Here is an 18986-nt window from a genome sequence, read left to right as displayed (position 1 = left end):
CAAGAACATTCCTAGACTGCAAACCACTCAAAACAATGCCCTAAGAGCCGCATTGAGCATCCCTAGAAGAGACCATATATCTCATGCCAGACTTGAAGCACGGTGGCTTCAAGTAAAGGCCGCATTACTTTGAAAATCCTTACCATCACACACAGATGCATTAACAACACCGCTCCCACCTACTTAGCCGAAGCTATACCAAGAACCACTTCCACTCGCCCCACCAGAGCTCAGTACACCAACCAGCTACACATACCACGTATCAATAGAGCCACAGCTGGAGGTCTAGGCTTCTCATACATTGCACCAAAACTGTGGAACTCACTCCCTGCCACCCTTAGAGCTGAAACTTCCATCTCTGTCTTCCGCAACAACCTCAAGACCACTCTCCTCAACGAGTAACGCGACTTCCTACCCTACCCCTGTCTTGTATATTGTAATATAAACACAAATGTGATATAACTATATTATAAACCTATATATATATATATATATATTGCTATCCCTGCTCAAACTGTTAATTATGTAACATATGTATGATTCATGACCCTGTAACTAAGCTTTGTACTGTAACAAGTGCCACGATGTCCTCTGACTGTTGTGCGCTATATAAATGCGAATAAAACAAAACAAACAAAGCTGACAAAGGCTCCCATTTGTGCATCACTGATGATGTAAACTTTGAAAACATGTCCTTATTCTTGTCTGCACATTCCTCCTCTCTCCGGTACTTACAGTGCCTTTAGAAATCATCTTGTGCGGGTAACGTGAGGCATCCAACCGGAAAACCGGTCAGGTGCTCCGTGTCTGACTATAGGTTTACACCGTTGCCATGCTGATGACCGTGGGGAAACCGAGGCTGTACCCCTGATCGCACAGAGGCCATCTTAGCCTGGTGTTGACGTCGGGCAGTTCTAGTGTGATCGCACAATACAAAGTTTGCATTCCACTTGGTTCCTAACAATTTTATTGGTTAAGTTTGGTTTTCAATCTTGTAGGAACATGCCCATCATACCACTAAGTAAGGTCTACTTTATTTCCAATAATACATTTTCAGACTAATCATTCTTTTACAATGCCTATCTTACTGTCAACATGGGTTCCACTTGCAGTTTTCATGCTGTTCCTGGCCATTCTTGCTGAATGTTCTGCGTTCGGGTGCACCGGCCATGACACATCAGCCTCAGGCTGATCGTATTGTTGCGCTGGCACCCGGACATATTCAGAGTAGGTAGCAATTCATAATTCCTGGCTAGACATGCCTTCGTTCAGGCTTGTCAGTTGCAATCACATTTATGATGGCTAATTCACTGTAAGGGTGCATTTATGGGCATATTATGAGGAATGTCATAGGACACATTGTATTAGTCCTCTGTTGTGCTCAGTTCCAGAGAGCTCCCTTTTTTTTTCGAACTTACAAAGGACCAATGTAATTGACCTATAATATGTTTGTCATACTCTACCCATCATTGTCCTACCAAGCCTCCTCCATCAATCATCCCTATTGCAATCTTGCATAGAATTAAGGTAGTTACAGTGATTGTTTGCACACTAGTAGTTTTTATTACCTCACGGACCAGGGCTCCGGCCACAATCTCAGCCTTGTTCAGGGGAATATCTAATGTTCCTAATGTTCAAAGATTGTGCTATGGTACAGATCCAATTCATTTTGATAACCCTTTCCTCCCGAATCTCTGGTCCATTTACAATCTGATTCACAGGCTAATAGCCTACAATAAACTGGATAAATCCCACTCTATGTTCATAACCTGTGGTGTGAGAGAGTCCAGATTATCCATTTCATCTCCCTCTGCAGTTATCTCTTCTGCAGAGCACCCCTTCGTTTGGACATTACCACTTTCTCTAGAATCACAGATTTTACTTGTGCAATGCTATGTTTTGCATATAGGATGTGGCTGGCTACTGGGGACGTCAAATTACTTCTTTGAATATTCAACTTGTGTTCTGTCCAACGTGCTTTGGCTTTACGTGTTTTCATCCCTATGCAATAAAAGCCACATGGGCACTTTAGGCCATAAAGCACGTTTGCGGAGTCACAAGTGCTCGAATGTCTCAGGGGGATTGTTTTGCCTGTATAAGGGTGTGAAATAAAATTACCTTCTAGAATGCTACCAGTGTTGACAGTCCTAACACGGCTGTGTCCCTGTGTATTTAACCTTATTTTGACATTCAAGGAATTCAGATTGCACCAACATGTTTCTCAGTGCCATGCTTCTCTTGTAAGGAAACACTGGAGGTACTAGGAATAATCGCTCTAGAGTTCTATCTAATTTCATAACTTCCGAATTCCATTTGATTATCCCTTTGATCTTACGACTTTGCACCGAGTATGTGGTGACATAAAACAGTGATGGATTTTCCTTAATGGATTTAGATTTAAGTAAATCCTCTTGGAATTTGTTCCACCTTGTTTGATACAGACTATTAGTTCCGAGGCGTATTTCCTCTGAAAACATTTTTCTTTCAGGTGTTTGGCCCGATTCGTATATTCTTCAGCTGATGTGATGTTCTGTCTGTACCTCATAAACTGGCTAATCGGGACACTTTCAAGTGTAAGTTTTGGATGGAAGTTGCTGACAGTGCTTTTTATAAAGATCTTAGTATTGGCCGGTTTATTCTCCGCATACACTTACACGTACACAGGAATGCATGTTATTCATCATAGTGTAAAGGTTCTCCAAATTGTCAACTTGGCACTTCCAAATGCCAAATATTTATTTTATTTTATATTTTATTTTTATTTTATTTTTATATTTGTAAAGCGCCTGGCAGCCCAGAGGCATCGTGGCGCGGTTTCAAGAATGTGACTTAGTTACAGGGGTTAGGGTAAGCATAAATTATACATTGTTAACAGGCAGTGTTGCAATGGTCATAGGTTATACATTTTTACAGGCAGTGTTCCAATGGTCAATTGCCTTACAGGTAGGCATGACGAGCTAACAGCTTACATGAACAACAGGGTTTTTAAAGCTTTTATGTAGACCATGTGGGATTCGATGCCTCTGATGGCGGGAGGTAGTAGGTTCCAGTTGGTTGCCACAAGGACTGGGAAGCTGGAGCCGCCTGCTCTAATCCTGAGGCTTTTGGGAATAGAAAGACGGTTGGTTTGACCAGATCTAGCAGGTCTGGTTGATGGGGGCGCAGAGAATCTTTGCGCGAGGTAGCGAGGTGCTGTGTCGTGGCGACATTTGTGGGTCAGTGCAAGGGATTTAAAGAGGATGCATTCTTTAACAGGCAGCCAGTGGATGGATTTTCTGGTGTCCGAGATGTGTTCTCTTTTCGAGATTCCTGTGGCTGCTCTGAAAGCATTGTTCTGCACTGTTTGAAGTTTCTTGATGTTCTTAGCTGATGTGCCTAGTAGGAGTGCGTTGCAGTAGTCTAGACGAGATCCTATGATTGCTCTTGTAATGGTAAGAGAGTTTTGTTGCGTTAGGAATGGCCTGGCAGCAGTGATAAGTTTTGAGTGGAAGGCTGCCGCTGATGAGATAGCATTCACCTGTCTTGTCATGGTGAGGTTGGAATCCAGGTAGACTCCCAGTGTTTTGACTGACTGGGATACAGGAATACGAGAGCTGTCTATGAGAAAGGAGTTATATCGGGGACCCATTTTATTGATTGTGGTTGGAGAGCCGATGATAAGAAATATGCCGTCTATATACCTGGTGTAGAGCCCCAGATGCCTTTGCCATCTTTCTGATTTCAAGACATATTCCGTCTCCAGATAAAGCATGCAAGTATTCGTGTTAGCTGGGGCCATAGCAGCCCCTATGCGTGTACCAGAAATCTGAACGAAATATCGATCATCAAATCTATAAAGGTCAGTGGAGATCAGAAGCCACTCCATGGCTTTTATTCCGGCTGCGTGTCCAATGTTTGTGTACAGTGATGTGACGTCCATTATAAAGAGCATGTCATGTCCTTGGACAAAATCCACATCCTTTAAATTCAGTAAAAAGTCACTGGTGTCCCAAAGATATGTAGCGCTGCTCTGTATCAATGGTTGTATTGCCTTGTCGAGGTACTGGGCCAGTGGTTCCAGCGGACTTCCCACTGCTGCAATAATGGACCGTCCCGGAGAATCTATTAGGCTTTTATGGATTTTTGGTAACATATATAGTACTGGCATAATTGGATGGTCAACCGTTAAGAATATTTTTGTGTAATCAGTTATTACACCTGCTTTCTCAGCTTCCTCCACCACTTCTTTTATCAAGCCTTTTACTTGTTCAGTGGGATCGTATTGGAATTCTCTATATGTTTCACTATCATCCAGTTTTCTGTTGATTGCCTTTAAATAATCTTTGTTATCCATAAGTACTAACGCCCCATCTTTGTCTGCAGGTGTGAATATAATCTTTTGATTGTCTAGAAGACCCTTAATTACCTTTCTTTCCCTGCTGGTGAAATTCATGTATTTATTTTTGCTCAAACTTGATTTTACTCAGATCTTGCAGGACCCGTTTCTCAAATGTTGTGTTAGAATGGGGTTTTGTACCTGAGGGCGAAGTAGCTCTTTGGTTTGATCTCTAAAAATTCAGATGGTTCCGTTTCTTATATTTCTTCCATAGTTTCAAAGAAAAAGTTGAGTTTTAGCTTCCTCATTAGCTTAAAGAAGTCTATTTTCTCTTGTATCAGAGTACACCTGTGTTGTGGGATGAGGGATAAGCCATTCTTTAGTACGGTCTTCTGAAATTTAGTAAGCTGGACGATTGATATATTGATTACTAACTATTCTCTGTTTGTGTTAATTTCCTCTGGGGATTTTTTCTTCTTCCCTCTTCTGGTGGGTTTCTTTCTAAAAAAAAATAAAAATAAAAAGACACTCGTCTATTTGATGTAGAGGCAGACGCAGTCCCTCCTTCCTCCGACAGTTTGTCTGCCCATCCCGCTGGTTGTCCTACTGTGCCTTTTTCTTATGTTTTACCTTGTTCTGATTCCCCACTTGAGATGTCTGATGAAATAGTTTCTGAATCGCTTCCCCTTCTTTTTCTTGGTACTTGCCTATTTGGGTTAAGTGATTATCGGTAGTATTCTTGCCAGCTGTAGACAATATCAGGGTTATAGTCTACTGTGTTTCTTCTAAATGTCCTAATATTCTTGGATTCTAATTCTGGTGTGTAGTGATCCAATTTTTGGTTGGTATCTTCTAGAAACTTTTTGATTTCATCTTGAGGAAATTGTTTTTGATTATATTAACCTTGTCCTCTAAGTGAATAGGTGTTGCACCAATTCCTCAATTGTCAACAAAATCAGATCTAATGAACATTTGTTGAGTATCTGTCACCACTTCTCTTTACACAATGTTGGTTCCAATGATACCCTTAATCCTTGTGGTATTCTTTGTGCTCTGTGGTAATGGGCCACAGTGGAGGCGTGAAATTTGTAATTGACTTCTCTCTGGATTAAACGTTCAAGTTGTTTAATTAATTCTTCTGGTTGGTCTTCAGATATAAGTCTACGCTAGTAGGCTTGATAAGACCTAGCATTCTACATGCTTCGTCTTCGTTGAAGCCGAGGACTTCTGCATGATTCAGTGTTATTCAATCAATTTTAGAAAACGACTCATTAAACTATGTTTCTTATCTTAATTCTCTAGTGTGCTACCTAATTCAATGAAAACCTAATCTAAAACAAAAAGGGAGGTGCACAACTGAGTTCTTAATTTATACATGTGTAGTGTCTATATTATTTAATAATGTTTTAAAGATATTTCTGTGTGAGAGAAGGGCCTCAACGACCGGTGGGGGGTGTCTGTACTTCCGCTCCCTATATGGTGGAGGAGAGGCACAGGAGACCCCAGCCAAGATTCTCTATTACGGTAGCAATGGTCGAGCAATCAAGGCCTAGCTTCTCAGGAGGTCATGCAGGCTGGTTCTTAAGTACAGTGTAGTCCCCAAGCCCCCACAAAGGAATATCCACACTCTGTATTGGTTAGAACACAGTCTTTATATAATCAATATTTAAGGTTATATAGATTTATCATAATAACTCACTTTGTACTCCGGAAAAATCAATAATGGCAAATATTTACAATCCTAAAGTGGTACCACCCTAGATCTCATTAAAGTGCAGGAACAATACTGTACAATGTCACACAGACCAATAGAGTGAAACCAGCAATAGAGAGAGGAGAGAAAATAAGATGGTTGAGCAATAGGCAGAATACTGGCCCCTACCACTGGACACAGTTCTGTGTGGAGATCCCCCCACCTGGGCAACCTGTAAATAAAGATATAGCACAAGCCCAGTCCATATATTGCTCTGCAAGTCTTATTCTCTCCTATAATGTTTTTACCCCCCCAACGTACCTGGTGGAGTCGAGCTCCTTGAAGAGACGTCGACAAACGTCGAGGAACTCGCTGTTCGGCGACGGGGAATCGACGGCCCTTCTTGAATGCCTTCCCTTTCAAGCGGGAGGCACGGGGGGTCGAACGTCCATCGACAAACGAGGTAGAACGATGTCGATGAGGCGGCAGCTTCGTCCGAGCGGTGCTCGTCGGCGTCGGCGTCCTGCAAGGCGGAGGCGTGCAGGGCACCTCGGTGACAATAGTTCTGGACCGCAAAGATTGTAGAGACGGAGGCCCAGCAAGGGCGTCAAGTCGTCCGAGTCTTTGAGGTCGTCGGGTGGCGGGAAACCCACCGGCAGGTTTCTCCTCGGCGCGTTGGTCGTCCTCGACTTTCTCCGGCAGGATAAGCGGTCGACGATGCGTTCGAGAGAGTCCTTCGATTGAATGTTCTTAGGCAAAGGAGCGGACGGCTCCAGTGGTCGGTGGCACGGCGTCAAGTGGTTCCCACGGCTGGGCAACACAACCTCGACGGGCCTCCAGCAGTTACACAAACCTGCGAACCTTGGTCGACGGCAATGGACTTCGACGGCGTCGATGTCCGGGTGCTTCACTTCGATCTCCTCAGCGGTCCCGTCTCGGGTCGACAGCCTTTCGAGGGTCTGTCTTCGAGGGCGCTTCGGCGAAGATGGAGCGGTGCTCGATGGTCCCTCGGAGCACGGGAAGAGGGCGCCTTACCAGGTCCTCTCTCGGGTCAGCCCTCGACGAATTCGACAGCCTTCGGATCGGTCGAAGCAAATGCCACAGCAAGTCTTCTTCTTCCAGCTGGACGTCGAGGATCAGCAGTTCCAGTTACTCGTAGAGTGGAGACTCAGCTCCCTGGCTGCTTAGGAGCACAATGGTCGCTTCTCAACCAAAGGTCCCTTCTGAACACTTTTCCAGTGGTGAGAGGTCCCCAGATATACTATCCTCTCTCTCACCCACGCTGCTGGCACACACTCAGCAGCCAATCATACTGCAGGGCATTCATGCAGTCAGTCAGCCAATCAGGCACACAGTGCATTCAGGCCACACTCCTCCCTTCCAGACACTCACAACAGGGAATGTGGATTGGGACAAGTACCCAGCCTTTCAACACTACACACTGCATTCAGGCCAGTTTCGGGCAGGGATGTCTCAGTCTTTGTCTCTCATGCCAGAAACCAGTCAACCACAACAAGGAGTGTATATTGGTCACACACTCCATTCACCCGGGTCCCACCCACAGGAGGTACCCACAACATACAGTCACTGGGAAGGCTCCAGTCAGTCTAGCTGGGCCTTCACAACAACACCATACATGGAACTTCCACCCAACAGCCAGTCAGGGGGAAGGGACAGAGACAGGGCTTCCCAGGACTTTGGGAAAACAAGATAACAGGCAATAGAAAGCAAGAGGCCACAGGGGCCATCTTGTTTTCTATCAGGAATCAACTGATCCCAATGGCAGGGCCTCGGTATCCCAAAATGGAGGACACCCAGAGCACCTGTCAATTTCAGCATGGAGCTGCCACCAGCCCATACCCTGCTCTGGGGCCACCCACAGGTGCCCAAAAACATACACTAGGGGCACAGGGTTGTACCCCTACCCATGGGTGCCATAAGGGTATCCCATGGGTCTGTTCACCAAACCAAAAGAGAGAGCTGCACTGCCAGGAGTCCCACATGGACTCCGGGGCAGAAAACATGACAGAACACACGGTAAAAACAGTAAAAGGACAAGCATTCAGAGGCCCTGTCCATCAGATGCATTTCCAGCATCACAGTCTGGTGCACCAGGATAGGACCCCAGCCCCGAGTCCAAAAAACAAACCATCCACCCAAAACCTGTTGTTGCCAACAGCTAGTCCTTGTGAACTCTTGGTGGGGTGATTCCCCCAATAAATCAATCATATTACAATCTTACTATATTAAGACAACGTAATTTCCTTTTTCACAATACATATTTAATATTTTCCACACAATCTCTTATCACATGGTTCATACAGAATGTAAAGAATAAAAAACAAAATCAAAGTTCCGCTTAACTCAGATCTGGCTTTTTTGATCATTAGTAACTCAAGTACAGTAATTCCATAGTCTTACGGTCTATGCTGTACCGACACTCTTCATTAACATCCACATCAATAGTTATTTTACATCAAAAACCAAACAAAAAACATTTTCATTTTCGAATGTTGTTGCCGACGCATTTCGGATATTTAGTTATATCCGTATTCCTGGGCTAAACTGATGTGGTTTCTTAGTTATTCTTCTCAATTTCTTGTGTTCTATATAGAGAAATAGTGTGTCTCAAAATATATCTTTTCTGCATTTTCATTAGGACAACACATTTGTTTTATAGGCACGATGATCTCTGCTGTGCGCTGCTGCTGTGTTTTGGATTGTATCCGATGAACTGATGCTCGAGCCCCTCACATTGTCACCATCATACATCGCCAATGTATGTAATCACGAGATTCCAGCTTAGACAGGTAAGCCATACATTATTTACGTCCTTCAAAGAGTGGCCTGTTCCCGTCCTGTCACCAGACTCCAACTGCTCTACTCAAATCACGCAGTGTTCCAAGGTCTCACCGGAATGTTGACAGAACAGAGAATGAAACTCAGCACAATTCCCATTAACTTTTCTCCTTTAGACAAGACCTTCCTCTTCCTCCACTCTCCCCAAGACTCTCACTCCAGCTCTCTCCTGCTGCTCTCCTGTTAGTACGCCACTCTCTGCCAACCTCATTTCTCTGACACCTACTCAAACTCCCTACCGACCATAATGATCCGGCTGCTTTATAGAATAGGGTCCCTTCTCACCTTGTGTGATGCTAGATGATATGAAGGACACCTGTGTACCGAGGGTTGTGCTTTCTTGAGCCATTTATTGTTGGTCTTGGTCTTCTGGCTTGGAGGGGGGCTTGTCTGGTGGTGGAAGCCCTGCTGGCATTCTCTGCCTTAGCCTGGATCCCTCAGCTCTTCTAGCATGTAGATTTGGAGTTGGAAACTCTCATGGCAAACTGACTGCTGCAGTCACAGGGATTTTGCAAATTTGGAATCCCTGTTGGGAGAACAGGGTTCGTTTCTTTTTTCACTCACATGCTCTGCAAATCGCTTCCTCTTAGTTTGAGCAGGACTTTGTAACTGCAAAGCTTCTGAGGGGTGCAGAAGTGAGTTACAATGTGAGATGGCTCCTCTGGCCTCAGTATCAAAGATAAAATAGGATTGCCTCACTTTGTCAGGGACTTTTACATGTTGCATTGTTGTACTCTTCTAGGAAGAGGCTTCTTTTCCTACCCTAGATGTTTGGATCTGGCTAAGGTGCTTCAATGACTTGCAAAGCATGTCCACCTTAAGGGAAAGAATCTCCCTTAGGGTTAGGGCCATACACCTATTCCTGTGGTGGGCACCGGTAGGGGTAGGAGAGATGCGGGGAGAGAGGGGCACTAGGACCAATCCCTTTTAAGGGTATACGTAGAGCGTGTAGGGGGTGAACATTCATGTGTGATTGGGGCTCCGCCACATCAGTATGAGCGGTGGGGGGGGGTGAAAGTGTCTGTAGGGTTGGGAAGAATGTAAATGCTGTAAGGCAGGCCCATAATCCAATCGATAAAAACCACTCCAACGGGGTAAATAGGAAGTGCAACGTTTGCAATAAAAACAAAGTGTTATTACACGCAAATACAGCCGCTGCGTGTAAATCAGTCCTGTAGAGCTGAAAACTGAAACAATGCCCATTTCAAGTTAGATCTTTTATAGCGGAAAACCACACATCAGCATAAGCAAAACATATCAGATACAACATGATCCCACATTCCCCATATGATCCCACATTCCCCATTGGCTAACACCTATACAAAAGTCTAAACATCCCCTATAGTTCATTACCCCATTGGTCAAGCATATTTAAATATAACCCCTTGCAAAATGATGTAAGTGGTCCACTACATTCGGATACTTTGTTACAGCAATGGACTCTCACTATTGGTCAAAGTAACTTTGGCCAACTGGTGAGGTGCATAGCCCGAAAGGTCCCTACCAGGGAGCGAATGGGACCAACAAGGCCAACCCCACCTGATAATACAATGGCTTACTCAGGAGACCAAACATGTTGGCACTCCCTGATAGCTCTTTCAACCTTGCAGCTGTACTGTACTGTCTGGCATCACCTCCTGCTACTCCCGTCTTAGAATACGTTACTTCCCCAGCACGCCTTCTACCTTATATCTCTTGGGAAGACACTGCTCTTGGGGATGAATTTCTCATGTTTATTTGCTCTATTTGCTGAAACACCTGTAGTTTGATTGGACCGGCCATGTTTCAATCGGGCAGTAATACTACAAACCCTAGCCCTACACTATGGTCATACCAGGCCCTGTTCTTATGTTATGTTATGGGTACTTATATAGCACACTGTCACCAACGGAATTGGTCCCCAGGCGGATCTGTCAACAGGAAGGAGGGCGGGTAGGGTTAGTCGGGAGGAGGTGAGTTTCATCCTTCATAACAGCCGCACTAATCTAATCATCCAAATTCACATTCCATTCTTCCCTTCTTTTGAGCTGCTTCACATGGCACAATTAAGGGATATCTGCGTTGCGCGCTCCCTTTCTCCATAACCTTGACTATCTGTACCCTCGGTGGGGCAGAATGCATAAACTCTGATTAAATTAACAGAGCAAAAGCTCCAAACAGTGGCCTAATTCTCCAACTACCAAAGGCTATTCCCAATGAGGCCTATTGCAGAATGGCAGACCTCTTGCTCACACAGCACACATCCCTCAAGTTCCTATAGCACATCCCATACCTCACTGCTGGAAACTGACACATTATAAACTCTCCTTGATGCAACCAAAACACAACTTCAATCACTAATACTAACTACAAAACTATTAAAACACTCCTTTGCTCTAACGTCTAAATATACAAGCAACTTTATTACATTTGTTGCTGCTTCTTTCATTGTATAAGGCTCTGTGATGCTCGCTAAAAGTGTGTCAACCCTAACTATAAATAACATGTGTGCAGAACGGTCAGACCAAATAGCAAAATACTAACACTAAATAACCACCTCTTCTTTTGTAACACAATTTACCCAGCCTAAAACTCTTTCCACGGATGGAGCATTGCACTTGCAATCCAACAATGTTCCTGTGACTGCTCCCTACCTTAGTTTGAGTACCAATTTGTGGTGGTCTGGGGATCTAACCTATACCTCCTCTGGTGCAAACATCCTCTAACTCAGCAAAGCCCCCGGCCTCTTTAGCCACCCTGACAGCCACCAAGTTTAGACTGGGGACTTCGTCACAGCATGTAGAAAAAGAAACTTGCAGCCACTTGCAGATTCTCATTTCAAATCCATGTAAAGAAAAGGACTGAAGGGTGGGGCCAGGTGTAAGTTAAAGCGAGAGAATGGGTACTGGGGGTAGCTGCTGCTGCACATGCATCTTGTCCTTGGTTTGCTTTTTCAATGAAGGTCGCTCTGTAAAGAGGAGACTACCACAAGTATGGACGAAACAGGACGGGACTTGGAAGTAATTTGCCTGTGCATATTTTTTAGCCTACTTTAGGACATACATAGAGGTTGAGAATTCAATTCAATCAACTGACAAATTACGAGTCGCTACACATATTCAGTCTACAAGACACAAAGTCCTTGCCCACCGAGACTAGAAAGAGGGGCTGCAAAGCTACACGAACACACATTAACCGGTGAAGATTCTGGGGTGGAAAACCAGTCAAACTGATTGCACAATTACCTTACATATTGTCCGCACCTACAACATTTTTGAGAAATGAGTGTTATGACTTCATTCGACGATGTAGTCAATAAGGAAATTGGCAACCTGTGCAAAAAGGAATGGAATGAAGCAATGAGATAATGCTTTACAGAGGGCTTGTCAATACATAATAGGACGGCCTAACGAAAGACGCCTGCCCATGTCGCCCCAATCTTACAGGAGAATTGCCACAGAATTCTGTGTAACAGACCACATCACTTTTTTTAGAGGCAAGAGAGTTAGGCCTATCGTAGCGATGGTGCAAGAGGAGGTTTTGAGCCTCACCATAAACACAGAACAAAAGATGTGCGTTTTTGGACTTAAATGGAGGTCAACGGGGAGAGGGCAATAGCCAGCTGCCAGTCTAGCAACAAGAGATTATCCACCAGGCAAGCTCCCCTGCAAATTGTGGAGATTTCTGAGTCACCTTGGAGCGAGTTGTATTGGACTACTGGGTCAGGTGTACAACACAGTTGCTACAGCATGGTGATGTGAGACTATCTGTCCAAGAACTTCACTTTATTCCTGATGTGTCAACAAGAACAGTGGTCAAAAGAACAGAAGGTCAAAAAAATGGTTGGTGAAAAAAGGAGTAAAGTATGTATTGCAAGAAATTATACTACAATATCAAACAACTCACAACTGTTTTCTACCACCAACAGGCCAATGGGCAGCCTAAGAGAGCTAATAGATTTATAAAAGTAAGATACCAGTTGGCTGCAAAAACACATAGAGCTTAAAGCCGTTACATCGCTCAGACTGACACCCAACACAGTTACAGGTGTGCCTCCTTTCAATTAATGAGGGTGAGAAGTGTCCATTCATGCCTCATTCCACCTCGATTGCCCGATATCAAAGAAGATACTGAAGTGTTTGTGCAACACATACTATGGCATGTAAAGAAGAAGTAGTCCTAACAAAAGCACCACAGTGACTGTAAGTATGCAATTTACAAGCCTGGAATAGGTAAAAGTGATTTGGTTAAGTAAGACTTTATTTCAAAAAACCTTACTCAAATGTAGTCAGCTGCTAAATGTTTCCAGAACAGGTCAAACGTTGTGCTCATTGTAGAAAGCATTTTCTGGAATATGGAAAGTGATACTCTGGATGAAAGTATAACCTCAGAAAATTAACAGACATGAGTGCATGCGAGAAGAAAATTATCTTTGCATAGGATTCCAGACTCTGTTATAGCAAGAGTGACTGAACAAAATGACACTTGAAGTCTTGATCAACCATCTGCTGGACGTGATTAAATAAACCATGCACTACAATCCGGATTTGTGCGCCACCATCCAGGTTTGAACCCTCACCTCTCTTCTGACAGGCCAATCCTTGTCAGAGAACCACAGGGAATGTCTGGTTGTGAGAGAAGAACGTCAGTCAGAGAACCTACGGACTGAACACGCAATCTTTTTTGGTTGTGTGAAAAAGAAGTATGTGGCATCTCCGAGTGGAGCACACCCCACTACTGCTTTACAGAGAGGAACACATGCAGAAGAGGGATTGGGCACCCAGCAATCATTAGGGGATTGTGAGGGGTCAGAAATGAGAGGCAGACACAAAGATGTAATATTTTCAATATTAGCCATTGTTATTAAAATGATAAAGGCCTATCTGTCTCTATCCCAACAAGAGTTCCTTGCCTGTAAAACGAAAGCATGCTGACCTTGTGTCCAAAAGATATCTGACCATCACACTAGCATACACAAGCAACAGGTGTAAGGTATATGTCTGTTTCCACTCTACAAAAATGTGCACAAATCCAAAACGTATGAGTCCAGCAAAACACTCCTTGTGTCCAGGGGTTGATTCCGTTCCCCTGAGCTATTTCAAGAAAACTGTTGTGTTTTGTTCCAACAGGGTTCTATTAAAGTCAATGGACTCTATCATAAATTGGGCGGTATCCCGGAGCTAATTGCCCTGGGATATAGCCCAACACAATTTGTGTTACCGCTACTATGTCCGGCGCAATTTGCACCAGATCACGAGTAGTGGTAAGGCAGTAAATCCCCATTCCCCAATGGAGTTGGGGGTGGCGCAAATAGCGCTGCGCTAACTGCGCAGACAAAGGCCTGAAAATTGTAATTTTTACCTCCAGCAAAAAGCTGGAAGGTAAAAAAAACATTTTCCACCCATCTTGTGATTGGGCCAACACTTAAATGCGGTGGTAATAGCATAACCGCCACATTTAAGGCTTACCGCCCAACTTGTGATGAGGCCCAATCACTGCCTAATGCGTATCTTCACCAGGTCTTTGCTACAATGTTCGCTTTCCTTTAAAGGAAAACACAGTTGCACTTATTCACTGTTTATACCTTGTTGACTCAAGATCGCACTTGTTCCAGCTTTCCCATTATTGATATCCCACATATAGGGGTTTGTTCAAGTTCTGTCTGTCAACTTCCTTCTTACTCTCTTTTGGCTTTGGCAATACTTGTTCCGGGTTTCCCCAAACGGACATCTCATGTAAGGAGAATGGACCGTTTATGTCTTTGTCCTTCAATTCTACTTGGTCGGTATTCAAAATGACTCCCCAACTATTCATTAACTTGATAGCACATCCCGGGGCCCCCAACTCCTCTGGGTTGACTCACCAGAGTAACATGCAGCTGTGGTGAAGAGTTTTCGGCAGGCAGGCTTCCCCAGCTAGGCAGTCTCTCTCTTGGTTTCCGTGTCAGCTTTTCACTCCTTCGACCGATGGATCCATTGCCACTCTACAAGATCACATCTCGCACAGTCCAGCGACAAATGGCTTCTTGTTTCCAGCAGTAGTACCAGGGCACCCGCTATAACTTCATTGGAGTTCCTCTCCTCTGGTATTTTACACCTCCAGGCAGTTGCCTGTAAGCGTCATCTTCTTCATGCACGGCTCGCCTCTGTGAATCTGACTCAGGGTTCAATGCCCGCTCTGCGCTCTCTACAATTCTCCTCTTTTAAGTTGCATTGTTGGATACTATTTTCTTTAAATACAACCATCATAAACATTAGATATTAAATATGTTCTAGAGGTGTTAGGTACTTCTAAACAGTAAATAGAGTTCTATTTGGGAAGTTTAACAATAGGGGTTTTCAGGGTTTTACCGTTCAAAGCATCTTAATAATAGCAAAATGCCATCAAGGATTTGAGAATTAGGGTTTCTTCTTCTCTGGAAAGGGAAGAATACTGCGTCTCTCCTGTTGGAGTCACCAACTCCCCCTGACAGTCATCTCCTCCCATGTGATCAACTCCTAGGATACCACCCTCAGGGTCAGGACCAGGTAGCGGCTGCCTTTCCCTGGTGACATGGCCGGAGACTTTAGGATGTGGATCAGTGATGACTCCATACGATTCATCAAAGGATGCTCCGTTCCCACTTTGGGGAAATGCCCTCTGGCTAGAGTGGAGAAGCCTTGTTTTTTATTTTGATTAACATTAGTAAAATGATGCAGGTAATTACATCTCAGAAAGGGAGGTCACTAACCAGATCCGCCTTTCATTAAGCTCCATGCCAAAATGTTAACACATGTCCTGCTACATCAGTATCCTATCTGCAGCCCCTGTTCTCCGGTAGTACAAAGCACATACAAAAGGTCACAGATGTCCTTTTGACAGCTCCTGTGAAAGCCAAGTCACTGCAGTGCAGAGCCTGCATTTAGAATCTGCACCTCTGTTCCAAAACTGCATAGTTATGATGAATTATCGTGGTGGCAGTTTAATCCTAAAACATACCTTTTGCAACTATGCAGATGATATCCAAATCATGAGTGAATTAGACCATGAGGAGAATCCAACTCCCAATTAGCCAATAACTGTTAAGGAGTGGATGGAAGCTAATTTCCTAAAAGTTTACCCGGATAATACAGAGATACTATTCATAAACCAAAATCTGAATTCTATGACCCATTCTTAAAGCTTTGGAAACTGTCCTATGCCCAAAACAAGATGTCAGGAACCTTGGAATCATGAGCGACAATACCCTCGCTTTAAAAAGCCAAATAAAAGATCTGTCTAAATCCTGTTTTTTCTAATACAAAATAAAAACTATATTTCCATTTCTTTCTTCCCCAACAAGTTACAGTAATTTACAACCTCGCCTACAACCTCTTGGATGGATTTTAACATCATCATTTATTTAGGCCTGCCTGAGTTGTAACAGCAACGCCTTTAAAAAAAAAAAAAATCAAAATGCAGCAGCCAGAACTCTTAAAACTAAGAGATTACCACATTATTCCGATCTTGAGATCTCTACACTGAATCCAAGTGAAGAAGCGTATTGTTTTTAAGAGCATGCAAATTGTTTATAAAAGCTTATATTTGCCTAATTCATCCCCAAAAGAAAATTTCGCCTCAAACCGACTTGCGAAATCAAACCAGATCAATCTGCGTTTGGGGTATGGTGGTTGGTAATTCACATAATTATTAGAAGCCATATCTGATTTTAACCATACACGTCAACATTGTGAGACCTGGTAAGCGGTTGAAACAGTTGTGTTTATTTTAGTCAGACAGCCCATCCCTGTACAGCCATCCAGACAAGAGGATGAAAGACTATGGGCCTCGTTACAAGTTTGCCGGTGCAGAAATAACCTACGGGTAATCACGTTTACCAGCACGTTTCCGCACTGGCAAACTACAAGTTTGCCGGTGGGCGGCCTGATTTACATCCAAACAAGAGCTGGAGGTAAGTCAGGCACCCCACTGGCAAAAAAACTGCTGGCATTACCAGTGCTGGTATTACCGGCAATCCCCCCATGGAGTGGAATGGGGAATTCCCACCCTTCAAGCCACTTGTAATCTGCCAGTCATTCTGGCAGACCAAGTGGTGGGAACGTATTGGTGGTATCCTGACAGAGGTCGGGCCACTTCACTCTCCAGCAAAATAGCGGTCATGAGAAACGAGAATCAAAGGGTACACCCTAAGCAAAAGGGCTGACCTCACACCCGGGTGTTGCATAACAAAAGCCATTTTATGCTATAGGCCTGAGAAGGGGGGTGGGTTAGTATAGTCAGAGGCAGCTCAGCACAGTTCCGGAAGGATTCCATCTTGTTTTTCTCTGTACCTCTCTACTTCCCGTCTCCTACATGGTTTTTTTTAGCACCAAGCACTTTGGGCATAATGCAACTAGGCAAAGACCACTTCTCACAACGACAGGGATTAGACCCCTAAAGCAGGCTTGCTTTTATCCACTCCCAAATAAGCGAGTGTCTCACACCATTTTTTTGTTATTCACTTCTCCTCCTTCTGTGGTTACTATTATGAATCCAGTACTACAAGTCCCACAGTGCAAAAACAAACCCGGGACTGAGCAAGTGGCACCCAATTGGAATGTAGCACGATGTCAGCATGGTGACACGCAGCACTGGGTGTCAAGCGTTTAGCTCTATTTGTTTTCACAAATTATTTTGCGCATTTGATCATGCATTAGGGCTGTGAAGTTAAAACATTTATCGTAGCAGGGAATTTGTTCATGTCTTCCTAGTGCATCATTACAGGTGCGTAACATTTACATGGAGGATTACCACTGGAAGGATACACTATTACCGCTCCTAGTGATGTAATCCGATGAGCCTTGAGCGCTACTCCGTTAAAGCTTTACCACCTTTATGACGCACAAGTGCGAGGAATTAATGAAATAACACTGTCAATATTTCCTTAAATTTGCATAAATAATGAAACCAGTGTTCTTGCATTCCTATCCTCGTCATTAGGATGGCAATGCAGTATGATAAATACGGCAGCAGGTCATACTGTCAGTTTGCCCTGGGCAACTGTGAAGCCCCCTTTCAATGTTCCTAGGGAAAACGTGCGTGTCTCTGCATTGGGGAGAAGCACGTACACTTACATTCAGGTAAAACCAAAAACTTTCAAAAGATCTGGTGACTCTGCAAAGTGATTACTCCCCCGATCCCCTCTGTGGGTGGATGTAGAAATGACTGTAGTCTTATTGTATTATGTATCCTCCGGTGTATGCTTCATGTAGTGATTGAAATAGAAAGTATTTCTGGAATATAGCAAAGGCCGTAGACTAGCTAACATGTTAAATTATTCCTCTTCATTCCTGGTGTTCACCTGCCCGGGTGCAGAGCTTTGAGGATTCGCTTACCTCTTCACATAGCCCTCTGCTCTGACTGCGGCCACTGCTATTTAAAATAATTAAAAAAAAAAAGGTTTACCTTGGACCCGGTCCATCGTTTATACGTATCTCGATTTGAAACTACAAAGCCGGGAAAATGTAATCACGCTTTCTTAAAATAGGATGCTCTTAGCTGTCCCCGAACTACCACGCAAGTAAGCGCAGAACGTGACAGCAAATTAGAACAGGCCAATCAGAAACGACCTTCCAGGAAGTAATCGGCAGCTTTGCAGCGTAACTAATCAGAACGGGGTTAACATTATTGCAGCCAGGGTTTTATTTTCGGGGGCATTCAGCTTGAAATTTTAAAATCGGATTTTCGCACTTGCAGTAAGGGGTCTGCTTGTATTGTGGCACAGTTTTTCACAATTATGTTGTTTCTTTCGTATCGCTCGAAATGGTGCCGACTAAAACAATACAAAGGTTTAACGTGAACGACACAAATAGCCCATACGGAAACACTGTAGGAGGTTTGGGTGCACTGCTGGTAGGAGCCGGATAAAACAAGAAGGGGCGAAGGCGTCATTGATTTCAGCGGAATCAGCAGGTAACCTCACCACGCACCCAGCAGAACCGGTCAGGAAAAATAAAGCTGAGGCTGGCATTACTCTCAGGGGAGAGCGATGGGGCTTATATGATATATGAAAAAGATGGAATGGATTTCTGAGTGGAGTTTGGGACCTCACAAGTAAGTACTGGGACGAGGAAGAGTAACGTGGAGGTAGAGTGTGTAAATATTTACACATTTTTTTTAATT

The 18986-nt window shown here is 43.9% G+C and overlaps 1 protein-coding gene across 2 annotated transcripts in view; it reads right to left on the bottom strand.

The window, feature by feature from the left end:
• FAM151B (family with sequence similarity 151 member B) overlaps window positions 1–18411 on the bottom strand; it is a 489461-nt gene extending 471050 nt beyond the window's left edge. Inside the window, exon 1 of one of the 2 annotated variants that reach the window (XM_069627545.1) lies at window positions 18270–18411. In XM_069627545.1, coding sequence (XP_069483646.1) covers window positions 18270–18285 — 16 coding nt within the window. In that variant the 5' untranslated portion in view covers window positions 18286–18411. The remainder of the gene's footprint in view (window positions 1–18269) is intronic. The other variant, XM_069627546.1, reaches the window with a different exon arrangement.
• Between the last annotated feature and the right edge of the window lie 575 nt (window positions 18412–18986).

Source organism: Ambystoma mexicanum, chromosome 6p, assembly GCF_040938575.1.
Source record: "Ambystoma mexicanum isolate Mex_15411 chromosome 6p, UKY_AmexF1_1, whole genome shotgun sequence".
NCBI lineage: Eukaryota > Metazoa > Chordata > Amphibia > Caudata > Ambystomatidae > Ambystoma > Ambystoma mexicanum.
This window is presented reverse-complemented; position numbering and strand designations above follow the sequence as displayed.